This window comes from Musca autumnalis, unplaced genomic scaffold (assembly GCF_047663935.1).
Source record: "Musca autumnalis isolate F117 unplaced genomic scaffold, ASM4766393v1 scaffold_1, whole genome shotgun sequence".
Taxonomy (NCBI): Eukaryota; Metazoa; Arthropoda; class Insecta; order Diptera; family Muscidae; genus Musca; species Musca autumnalis.
In genome coordinates this window covers 116295675-116307826 of record NW_027411644.1, presented here as the reverse complement: position 1 = coordinate 116307826, position 12152 = coordinate 116295675, and the positions used below count along the sequence as shown (strand labels likewise).

Genomic DNA, 12152 nt, shown 5'->3' with positions numbered 1-12152 from the left:
GTTTACAAAATAGGGTAAAGGGTACAAAAATTGGATCGAACATATTTGGCAAAGACATAGAACTGTAAAGATTAGAAGACCTCCAGCGCCATCTGCCGATGTATAGTGGCAATGTAAATGTCCCATCTTGTTATATTTTATGTCTGTGAATTTGGTTAGATAATCTCACTGTAATAAAAAATAACTGCATACTTTCAGGCATTCCTAAATATTTATATTTACAACAATGGTGGGCAAATTGCGTGAGACTCATGTTTTTTTTACACTTTTGTGTATGAGGCCGAGCATTTCTGCCCAATAATGATTTACAATGAAATGTACCTCTCTATCATTTCATTGGTGCATTCCAGAGAAGAAAAAATAATCCATCAAATTTAAGAATAAAACTCTTTGCGTTTGTACTTGGTAAATGTCTTTTATTTTGATATTCTTTTCCATTAAAATACCTAATTAACTTAAAATATGATTATAAGTATGTATGTAATTCTATAGCCAGGTGCTGAGTTTAGTTAAATGCGTCTAAATGATAATTGATATTCAATGTTAATATTATTTGAATGCAATACGAGTTAATTATTTGTTTTTGTTCACAGTTTCCCAATAAAAATTCAATTTCATGTTTTCCCTTCACATATCCATTCATGTGGATCGATAATAACAATAACAATAAGCGCTAAATAATAATAAATTTAAATATAAATTAAACTAAGGGAGCTAAGAGAATCTAATAGGTACAATCTAAGGGGGAGAGAGATAGAGGGCAAGCATTATCTTAGCTTAACGTAGGAAGGACACTGTTCCCTTGGAGATCTACTCCACTGAACGGTAACCGTTGCGTTGAGATAAAACTGAATCGGGATTTTTTAATTCCATGGCTAATTTATAGCCAAGTTCAGGGCGGCGATCACGTCCCTCAGCCATTGCCTTAACCTAAAATGGAGAGTAGAAAGTTATTTTCTAGATGGCAATGAATGGGTATCTTTACACCTACCTCAGTTGAATGGACTATGACACCATGATTGCTTATCACCTTCTCCTTGGTATGTTCAATGTCATGGAAATCTGTGCCGCGACAACAGTCATCAATTAAAATGGTTCTGTAGCCAACAGAGAGAGCATCAACAGCAGTAGCACCTGTTGAAGAAAATAATAAATTTAATGTTTTCTGCTTTATCATTCACTTGATTTGGTGAATCAACTTACCAACACACACATCATAGGCTAAGCCGCATACATAAATATCTGTTGCCCCCTTCATTTTTAGCTGGGCATTCAAAGTGGTATCGGAAAGTTTCTTGTTATCCCAAAATACTGAATATGAATCAACTTCTGGATTTGTACCCTTATAAACTTTAATGCCATGCTCAACCACCTTTAAATCTTTGTGTAGTTCTGCACCCCATGAATCTTGGACACAGTGACGCGGCCATAGACGTTGTTTCATTGGTGGTGGACCAGCAAATATTACTGTATCAAAGACCTGTGCTGAATCTGCATCTATCTGTAGTGAGAAATAAGAATTTAGAAATATTCTCAAAGAGAGAGGTTATTGGCAAACTTACCGGGGAATTTTCGTCAAGCGGCCTCATTTTGACATTGTCTATAAAAGAAACGTGGTCACTGGGATGCCAATCCAAGGAATAGAATACGGCATCGAAATCAACTGTGTCCAGCAGATTATTTGTGGGTTCGAGGATCTGTAATGAGATAAAAGATTTAATTGTAATGAGATATATAAATTTGTTGTTGTACAATTTTAAGTGATGTGATTTTCCTCAATAACATAGTGTGAAATCGATTCATGAGTACAGCTCCATCTTCTCCAAGAAAAGTTTTGGCATTTGGAGTTTCTATTCCACTTAAGGTAAAATATGATTGAAAAATATAGTACTGACATATAAAAAAATTTTAGAGCATATGGGTTACCAGGCTAGTAGAAGAGTGACCAGGCAAAGTAGAAGAGTTGTTGTAACAGTATTTTATATGTTTGTTTTTCTGCTTATCCTGGCTCTGTGTCTATTTCCAGTTCTAGGAATGTGGCTGCTCCGTTGGGATGTAACGGCAAACCTACTGGAGTTAGTTGAGTAGGTTGAAAAGGTGCTGGGCAGTTGTTTTCCACGGTGCCATTGATCTTTGCCCTATAGGAATTCAGACGGCTTTACCATCCAGAGCGTAGTTGTGCCAAAACTACTCTGGTTTTCCGTGGCAGCTGTCGTTACTCAGCTGCGATAGATGGGGGATGTTCTCCGAAGTCCGCATTCACACGATATTTGTTTATGGCATCTGCGACTACATCTGTGTGAATGCTATTTAAACATGCTTAAAAGGCTTGTTGATCTAGGGGTTGTCCCTTGTAGCGCTGGTCTTCTCTATCTAGATCATGAAGATCCCCCAGACATGCCTAGGTTGGACTCCCCCACCATATAGTGATTAGGGTGGCTCTCACGGTAGCACATAAGCAAGTACAGCAACGAAAGCATGTCATTGTGTTGATGTACCAGAAGAATCTTTGTCTACTCATGTTGCAGTTCTCAGAGCTGCATTCTGACAGGTTTGAATATTTTTCCATCGCATTGCACTTATATCCGCGGACCATACGGGCGACGCATAGTTTACCACAGACCGACCTATCGCGTTATATGTAGTCAACAAGGTTTCTTTATTTGCACCCCAAGTGCTACATTTCAGCTTGTCGCAGATAGCTGTGGCATGCGCGGGCGACATGAACATGCTGTCGAATGCGACCTGTTCCTGAATTCCACGTACGACTGGCAATCACACATATAATTGATTATCCAACGTTTCAAACTTGGCCGGAGGGTTGTCTGCTCAATGTTCTCGAACAGCGTGAAGTGTTTTACAGTATCAAAGACTATTGATAAGTCAATCGCCACCATCACTTTTCTATCACACGGCTTGCTCTGGTTGAGTCCTCGACTAATATGTGTGGAAATGGCGTGCAGCGATGTTGTAGTGCTGTGCTGTTTACGGAACCTGTACTTATTATCAGCAACTGAATAGCTATTTCCAACGCTGGGGGGACTAAAACTTCAAGGGTCTTTGATACGCTCATTTCCCAGACTTCTGACAGGTTGAGCACTTTAGTGAGATATTCGACAACTGGATGAGCCAGCTGTTTCAGCATTACAATTGAGAATACAACAGGGCCCAACGTTTTGGATGATTTAGCGTTCCTGATGACATTCGCAACATCATCTATTGCAAATTGTGGTGGGTCATCCACGGCAGGAAGAATGCGAGGTAGTACTAATCTCGGGGTGCTCGACAAACTGTCGATTGAAATAACTTCGGATCAGTTAGCTAACATCTTTCCAGGGTTCGAGAATGGCTTAACCTTTTCCCACATTTCATTTATACCAGCTCTAATGTTACAACTCTTCAGATGATTTAGCCACATGTTCAGCTTATGCTCACCGACCAACCTGTTAACTTCCAGTGTCAACTCCCTGACTCTAGGGTCACTGGGGTTCGCACGACGAAGCTCATCACGCTCATTTGCTAATCCCATCGCCTCTGCTGGGAAGTTTGATCTCACTTCGGGTATTCGAGCAGCCAGGAACTTCGTTTCTGTAATCCTAACATCGGAAGGGTTGGAGAGATTTCTAAAGTGGTGATTGGTGAACTCTCTGAAACTAGGCTTAAAGTGTAATGCTCTGAGGTGATGATAAAGATAATTATTGGAGATGGTCTGAACCAAGAGAAATGGCGGGTTGTCAGGTCAATGCCACGGCGGCCGATTCTATGCACCGGATTGACCCGGTCGTCACCTCAACAATTATGTATTTAATTAATTACGGGTTAACAGATGCCGCCATTTGTCAGATCAGGTGACACGATGGCTATGTTTTGTCTGCAAACTGTGACACTCTTGAGATGCAGAGTTATATGTCTTTTGCGATCATAACGAAATCATAACGACCGGTCTCACTTTTATCCAGTGCTCCAATTTACTCGCGAGTGAAAATTTGGTGGGATTTGGTTTTTTTTTGGGGGGGGAGGGGGGGGGGGGGGCAAGTTGGCCCCCTCGGAGCTCTGCTTTTATCACTAGTAGGGGGAGGTGCATTACTACGGAGCATTCGAAATTGTTATCGAGTTGAGGATACTCAACACCAAATCCGAGAGCAATATTGTACCACAACAGCATTTGGATGCCATTTCCACATATGTATCAGTCGAAGTCTTAAACAGGACAGACCGTAGCAAGGAATAGTAGGGTGCCTCCACCTATAGACCTATAAAAGCTTTTGATATGGTCAACCTAGGTTCTAATATGGTCGAGCAACATCACTTTTCTGTAGTGGAATTAATTTACATAACAAATCTGTACCTCTGTTTTTCCTTTCCACATTTCTCAAATAAAATATGTACGTCCTCAATCTTAAAAGTATAACGGGACGAGTGTAATTCGCACATATCCAGTATTTATACACCACATAAGCCCTACGAAAACAAAAATACAACCTCTTGAAAGAGAAGTGACGAAAAGCTGAAATCTTTTGAATACATTTTCGGAAATGTGAAATATGAACTTTGACAAATTTTTATTAAAATATCACAAAAATAAGAAAAAAAGTTATGCTGTGTGCGAGACGTTGTCGTTGTAACTGGCGGATTGTTATAATGCCGCCTGTTTGTGTGTTGCTAGAATATCCAACAACACGTTTTGTAACACGAACGGATGTACTGTAAGTAAAGCATATCCGTTTCCGTATAATAAAAACTCACAACAACATCAACAAAATGACAGCAGTTCCAATAGATACAGACTCTCAGAGCCTTAGCATGCTATTTAAACAAAATTGAAAAAATAATACCAAATTTGTGTGCCGTGTAGTAATGGAACGCAGGAAGGAAGAAAGAAAGGTGGGTCATAAGAAGGAAGAAGATTACAACGGAAAGTCATCATTGTTATTAATGGGCCTTTGGAATGGGGGCTCTACGTGATATAGCCAAAAAAAACTCTGAAATCTAGAAAATGAAACAATTCAATGCAATTTCAAGTTTTTTTTAGTTTAAGTTTAAGTTTTTAACAAAATCAAGGCATTTGAAACGTTATAAAGGAGATACTTAAAACTGGTATGTATTATTTTAATCACTGATAATGACAATAAAAAAAGAAAAACTTGCTCCCGGCGTTAACAGAACAAAGAGAATTCTTCCCCCCAAAAAAAGACTTAAAAACGATGACTAACAAACTATATAAAAAACTAATCCTTAAATCTTATAGAATACAGAGAGTGTATTACCTATGGGTACCTGTTAATGGGCCGTGGAAGTTGAAAAACGGTCATGATATTTGTAAGGTCATATACGAAGTCCTCACTTAGCTGCTGATGGAAAGAACCGAGAATGTATCTACCCATAAAGTGTTTTACAGTGCTCTGACACTGTATAGTTATGTCTCACGGCTATACCTACAAAATAATTTTGGGACTTATTACTTACATAGTTGGCCCTCTACAGAACTTTGTCCTACAACATGACTAAACTGATTTCGTTGTATAGCAGGTACGGCTTGTAGTTCATATGACGTCGATATTCACCGTCAACGCACGTTGGCCCGTAGATCATTTGAAGAAGATTTTTTCTCAAACATAGCAACCCCTGCTTTATCTGCTTACGCAAGTAACATCCATTAGAACGGATAGTACCCGCTTTTTTAAAGTGTCATTTTTGTTTGACGAGATGCGTCTTTTTATACCCTAAGAATTTATGCTAATGAGGGTATATGCACTTTCATACAGGCAAAATGTGCCTCATCGAAATAATGGTTTTAGACCCCAAGTATGTTTGGACGAAATCCGTTTCAGACAATTTGGAGTTGATTTAGTCATGTGCGTCTGTCTGACTTGCTGTCTGGACCGCACGATAACTCTCGAACGGATCAACCGATTCGTTCTAAAATTTGGCTTCCCTAATATTTTGTCCAAACTTAGTTTAAGTTCGAAGGTAAGTCATATCACCATAAAGGTGTAAAGCACGATAACTTTCGAACTGATCAACCGATTGGTCCGAAATTTGGCCTTCGTCATATTTTGTCCAAACTTAGTTTCAGTTCGAAGATGTGCAACAATTTCCTGCACTTCCCCTCAATATTTAAAAAATGTCAATAAAATGGTAGGCAACCAGTTTGGCCCAAACTTTGGATCTCCTAATATTTTGTCCAAATTTAAGCTTACTTCTACAATGACCCATATCGGTCCTCTACTTAGGGTACCTCAACCACAAAAGTTCAACATTTGTGTTTAAGTGCAGTTTAGGGTCTATTCGAAGATCCTTTTAAAATGTATACCGTTGCTGTTCGTTGTGCTCCTGTTTACAGGCATATTATGTTTTCCGTGGACAAGTCCATGCTTCATGACATACTGGTCCAAAAGTTATACGATGACCCACTGAAACGACTATTCCTTTAAGTACTTCTTCCGCAACACTTTTGAACTTTAATCCTAATCCACATTTTTGTCGGCAAGTTCATATTTCCAAAAAGGGCCACAAAATTCCGACCCTAAATACATTCGATCTGTCCGCAGATGAAAGTTTCAATTCACATAAGTTGGGGGTATATCTCTGTCGGCAAAGCCGGCTTATACTTTTTACTCGAATAACCGTTCCATTATCATTATGAATTCCTTATTTAAAAACCAGCGCTCTACATTTGCGCTAAAGCGAGAAAATCGATCTACAAAATTTGACAATTCGTGTGAGAAGAATAAAAATTGTTACAAAAACTGGAGGTTAGTACTGAACAAAATATGAGGTTTTGCTTGTAACATTTTAAAGAAATGACCGATTATTATAGAAGTGATCTTTTAAATTCCTAGTTTGTTCTATTTCGATAGCAATCACTTAAACCCAACTATTTTACATTCATACACACATACATATGTATACAGATTGAACTTATTGTCGGTGCTCTTTTTAGAAAATGTCTATTCATTTATTCCATTCATAGTTTCCACGTAACAGCCTTTAAAATTTCGTCTCTATTTTATAACTTAATTCTTTCCTCCCTTACTTCATACTATTTTCTACATCTTAACCTGATGCAGCAACAAGACATGTCACGAGTACTGGCCTGATATCATTATGTCAAAATCAAGAGGGTTTTCTTTGCCCTTACAAAACTTTATGGCGTTGGAGAAAATATACCGGTGATTACTTTATGTTCTCGACAATAATGCAAAAAATGAGTAAAAGAAATCTGGAAATTTCCAATTTTACCACTTTCCACAAAAACTAAAACTTTTTTATTTTCTTGACAAAAAAAAGCGGAAGACAAAATTGCATGCAGACATTCACACTTTTTAAACTTATACATACGAATGAAATACTATTTTTAGTCTTATTAAAAAAAGTTAAGAAACTAGGGGAAAGGATTTCTTATATCAACTTACCTCATGTCCTTTTTGCTGTGCACTGCAATTACTTATATCCAAGGAACCACTTATAAAGTCATTTTGTACATCAACAATCAAAAATGCGTTAACAGGACGAACGATCTGCAAAAGAAGAAGAAGAAGAAGAAGAAACCGAACGGAACAAAATTACTTCACATTGTACTCCAGATTCAGATTATTTCACTTCTATAACTGACTGGCAAGCCATAAACTTTCTTATATCAACTTTCGTTCATCGTCATCAACGTTTAAATACAACAATAAAACTCCAAGAAAAACTTGCCAACAACGAAAGGAAATAACTTATAACGGCTAACGATGAAGTCAGGTTGGAAATGAAACCTGAATGAAGAAGATTGTTGTGTGACACATATCCAAATATCTATCTCTGTGAGGACGATATCATGTCATTCATTCAAACTACTTTAACTTGGCATCAGCAGCATCAATCTCATCGCAATCATCATCGCCATAGCCATTGTCATCCATCTCCAGTCTTCCTCATCATCATTCCGTGTCGTTATTTGAATCCTGGCAATACGTTTACATTTTACACAATTCTTACTTCCACAATCCAAAAGATGACTTTATATTTGGAACGTTAAAAAACAAACAACAGACATCGCTCACACCCATAAAGAAGAAAAGTAAATCCAAAGAAATGTTATATAAGTTCAACAGAAGCCGGATGTAAATTCATTGTTATTGTCATTTTGGCCTTCTGTTCTTGGTGATGGCAGGCAATATTGTTGTTATTGTTGTTTTCTTACATCCACCATTGTCAGTTGGGAGGTAGTGAATGTAAACTGTTATGTCTTCTTGTCACATGCCGGATATGAGCTTTAAGTACTTGAAACACACAAAGCTACTCAGTGATCCTTACGGCTGCGATTGTTCTTTTTTGTACCAATCGGTATTAATGTAATATAATTAAACGGTGAATTATGGAGCAAAATATAAAGAAATTAACAATTTTAATGTGAATGTCGAATAACTGCATTTATTGCCTCAAATTTAATAATATATATAAAAATTCCATAATTTGTATATATTTCGCACGCTAAATTTTTCGTAGTGTTATCTTTGAGAAAAATATTCGCTGGTAAGTGTACACAACTTTTAGAAACATTTTGTTGTTGTAAAATGTAAGTTTTCATAACATATATGTGTATATTTGAAATATGGATGTACCTATTTATTACACTATATAACCTATGATTCCAGATTCCGAATTCCCGCTCATGATTTCAACTTTGAGGAAAACGTGTTTCTATATATATATATATATATATATATATATATATATATATATATATATATATATATTTTTGTTTTTTCTTTTTAAACGTGTAAGTTTTTATAAATAATTTCATTCCGTTTTTCTTTTATTAAAGTCTGTGTATTTCTTGGAATTTTTATGTACCTATGTGTCTGTTGTTGCTTTTGTGTTTGGTATTTCTATGCCTTTCAATAAACCACCACCATTTATAAATGTGTGTATATTTAGAGATAGCCAGTGAGCGCTTACTGAGAGCAAGTGAGCATACATTTCAATGTATTTAACATTGAGATTTACGCTCCCTTGCTCTCAGTAAGCGCCCACTGGTGTATGTGTTTGTTTTTTGTGGCTTTTGGGTTTGTATTTATATAATATCTAAACAAATATTTGTTTCCACCCAAACAAATATTTGTTTGCACCCAAACATAAATTTGTTCGCAGGACCCAAACATATGTTATGTTTGGGACTGATTGCAAACAAATATATGTTTGCTGCATATGCTAGGGATATATGTCAGAGAGGCCTTTGTTTTCCTCCGTGTAGAGACGCTGAATCCACTATCAGAGGTTCATTTCCTTGCTCGCATAATTAATCCCGCTCTGAAGAGGATGAACAACTGATAGAGAGATTAACCAGCCTACCAAGACTTCAATGGACAATTAACAGCTTTCAGTTTACAAGTCTTCGGGACTGAATGCTATAATACCAGCTATGCTTCAGAACGCAGCGGAACCGGTGTTAGAAATCCTGACGGAGATTTTTAATGGAAAGAGGTCAAGCTGTCCTACAACCCTAAGTCAACCCCACGGCGGCCATTTCTAGGCATCGTATTGACTTGGACGAATCTTCGAACAGGGGTCGTCACATCAACAATTATGTGTTTGTGTTCGTGTATTTTTTCAATGGATGCTCTTCTGAGAGTGCTCTGGCCTTAGTCGCATCCAGAATTACTGCGATAGGTATGTTGCTGCTTGCAGCGTCAGAACATCTCCCAGTGTGTCTTCAACTTCGTCGTCCGATTCTTCATCGTCGTCGGAAGACAAGACTCCTCCGCAGTCTACCCAACAACAACAACAAATGCAGCATCTAACACTTCAAGTTGTTGTCAGCGGCCTGGAAAAGCGTCATTCTTGCAATTCGAAATTATGGACTTTATGAGTTGGAAAAACATCATGCAACGTTGCGATGGTTACAACGCTCTGTGGAAGGATCGCACAAGAAACGGAGGAGGAGGACTTGCGTTCCTAATACACCTGTCTGCTGGTACAGACCTAACTTCCTTGTACTTGACTCTTGTGACCTATACATGGAATGTATGGGGTAGCAGTAAAGTGTGCTACTGCCGAGGTAGAGCTGCTTAATGTGTACATACCGCTGATGAAAACCTGTGCCCTGCGTTATATGCCCGATATTAGTTCGCTTTTAGAGGGCAATAACCGTCTGGTGCTAGGGGACTTCAGTGCCCATTATGAGCTTTGGCATTCCGTCCTATTTAATGACCAGAGGGGTACAGTGCTGATTGATTCACGTTTTGCACGGTGAATGAAGACGCTCCTACGAGGATAAGTGGAGATTGTCAAAGCTCGCCGATACCACCATTATGACACCAGATCTGATAAATGACGTATCCTGGGAACCCGCCATTTCCCTTGGCTCAGGCCAACTTCCTATCATAGTCTCCATAAAAAGACCACCCGACTTCATAACCCTTGAACGCCGTACTCTTCGGAACCATGGGAAAGCTGATTGAGTTCAGAGAATTTACTAATCATCGCTTGAGAGTGTTGGCCACTCCCTCAGCTCCTGGGGTAGCTGAGAGATCTTTCCGAAACATCCGAAATCAGACCAAATCTCCCAGCAGAGGCGACTGGAGTAACAAATAAGCGCAATGAGCTTCGTCGTACGAACCCTGAAGACCTAAGAGTTGCAGAACTTTCTCTTGAAGTCAACAGACCGAAATCAGACCAAATTTCTCAGAAGATGCGACCCAAGAACTGGAGAACTTACTCTTGAAGTCAACGAGGTAGTAGGCAAACCTAAGCGGAAAAAGTGACTAGACCACCTGAAGCAATGCAACATTGGTACAGGATTAAGTAAATTGTGGGCAACGGTTAAATCACTCTCGAATCCGGGAAAGAAGAATTATAGAACGGCTCTTACTTTTAACGGTGTGATAGTAATTGACCCAAAGAGGTGCGCCTGTTATTTTATCCTGCAGTTCTTAGAGCACACCGAGAGTGATAGGGCGAAGAGGAATGTGCTACCTCCTCCCAGCCGAGGAGGTCCCACCACAATTTACTATGAGCGATGTTGCAGACGTCATCCGAAACGCGAAATCATTCAACGCGTTCGGCCCACACGGAATACTCGACATATCTACATATATAAGAAGAAGACTGAACCAGAACAGGCAACAACAACAACTGAACCAGAACAGACCGTGGCATTTGATCTATCGAAGGCCTTCCATACCGACAACCTTGCCAAGCTGTTCGAGGATATAGAGAATACCACTCTTCCGTGTTTGAAACTTTGGATAACCAAAAAGAAGTCCAAAACACGTAGAGTGAAACAGAGAGATTCCCAAGGTGGGGTAATATCTTCGGAACTGTTTAACCTCTACTTTTCTGAAATTCCACACCCTCCAGACGGCATAGAAATCGTAATGTATGCGGATGATTGTATGATCTTGGCGTCGCGTCCTGTCGTCGATGACATATGTGATAGGTTAACGTCTGCATAGCTGACCTAGTGCAGTTGTTCCATCTGAGGAATATGAAAAAGTCTGCCGTTATGTTTACCAGTTGGACGACTGAAATGAGGTTCCCACTTAACATATTGGTCGTTGGCATCCTGATTCCGGTCGCGAAAGCCACATCTATTTGCGATAAGATCAGAAGTAGGAACAAGGTCCTCAAGTCGCTTGCCGGCAGCACTTGGGGTGCTGATAACGATACCTTGTTGACCACTTACAAAGCAATAGGCCGGTCTGCGGTAAGCTATGCGGCTCCAGCGAGCAAATGTTAGTGCTACGCAGTGGAAGAATATTAAACCTGCCAGAATGCCGCCCTGAGGACTGCAACAGGGTGCCTCCTCATGACATGAGTGGACCATAATCATGAGAAGGCGAAGGTTTTACTAGTACCAAGTTCTCGCAGTAAGCATACCTGTCACGATTTAATGGAAAGGTTTCCCCACCCAGGCACGTCAGGATACATCTTCAAGATCTAGAGAAAGAGTTCCAAATGTACAAAGGAGAACCTCTAGACCAACTAGCTCATCAGGCAGGCTTGAATAGCATTCACACTGCTACAGTCGCGCAGGCAGTAGAGTGATACAGTGCGAATGCCGCACTCGGGAACCACCATCGCAGCTGAAGAACGCCAGCAGCCATGGCAAACAAGAGTTGTTTTATCTTAGTTCATATTCGAACGATGCAACCGCCTCATTTTGT

General features: G+C 39.4%; 1 protein-coding gene across 2 annotated transcripts in view; it reads right to left on the bottom strand.

Moving 5' to 3' along the window:
- Window positions 1-395: 395 nt before the first annotated feature.
- Naam (Nicotinamide amidase) overlaps window positions 396-12152 on the bottom strand; it is a 109815-nt gene continuing 98058 nt past the window's right edge. For both annotated transcript variants that reach the window (XM_073989145.1, XM_073989136.1), the window contains exons 4-8: window positions 7416-7520; window positions 1563-1697; window positions 1204-1501; window positions 992-1134; window positions 396-930 (exon numbers count right to left, since the gene is read on the bottom strand). In XM_073989145.1, the coding sequence (XP_073845246.1) occupies window positions 811-930; window positions 992-1134; window positions 1204-1501; window positions 1563-1697; window positions 7416-7520 (801 nt within the window). In that variant the 3' untranslated portion in view covers window positions 396-810. The remainder of the gene's footprint in view (window positions 931-991; window positions 1135-1203; window positions 1502-1562; window positions 1698-7415; window positions 7521-12152) is intronic.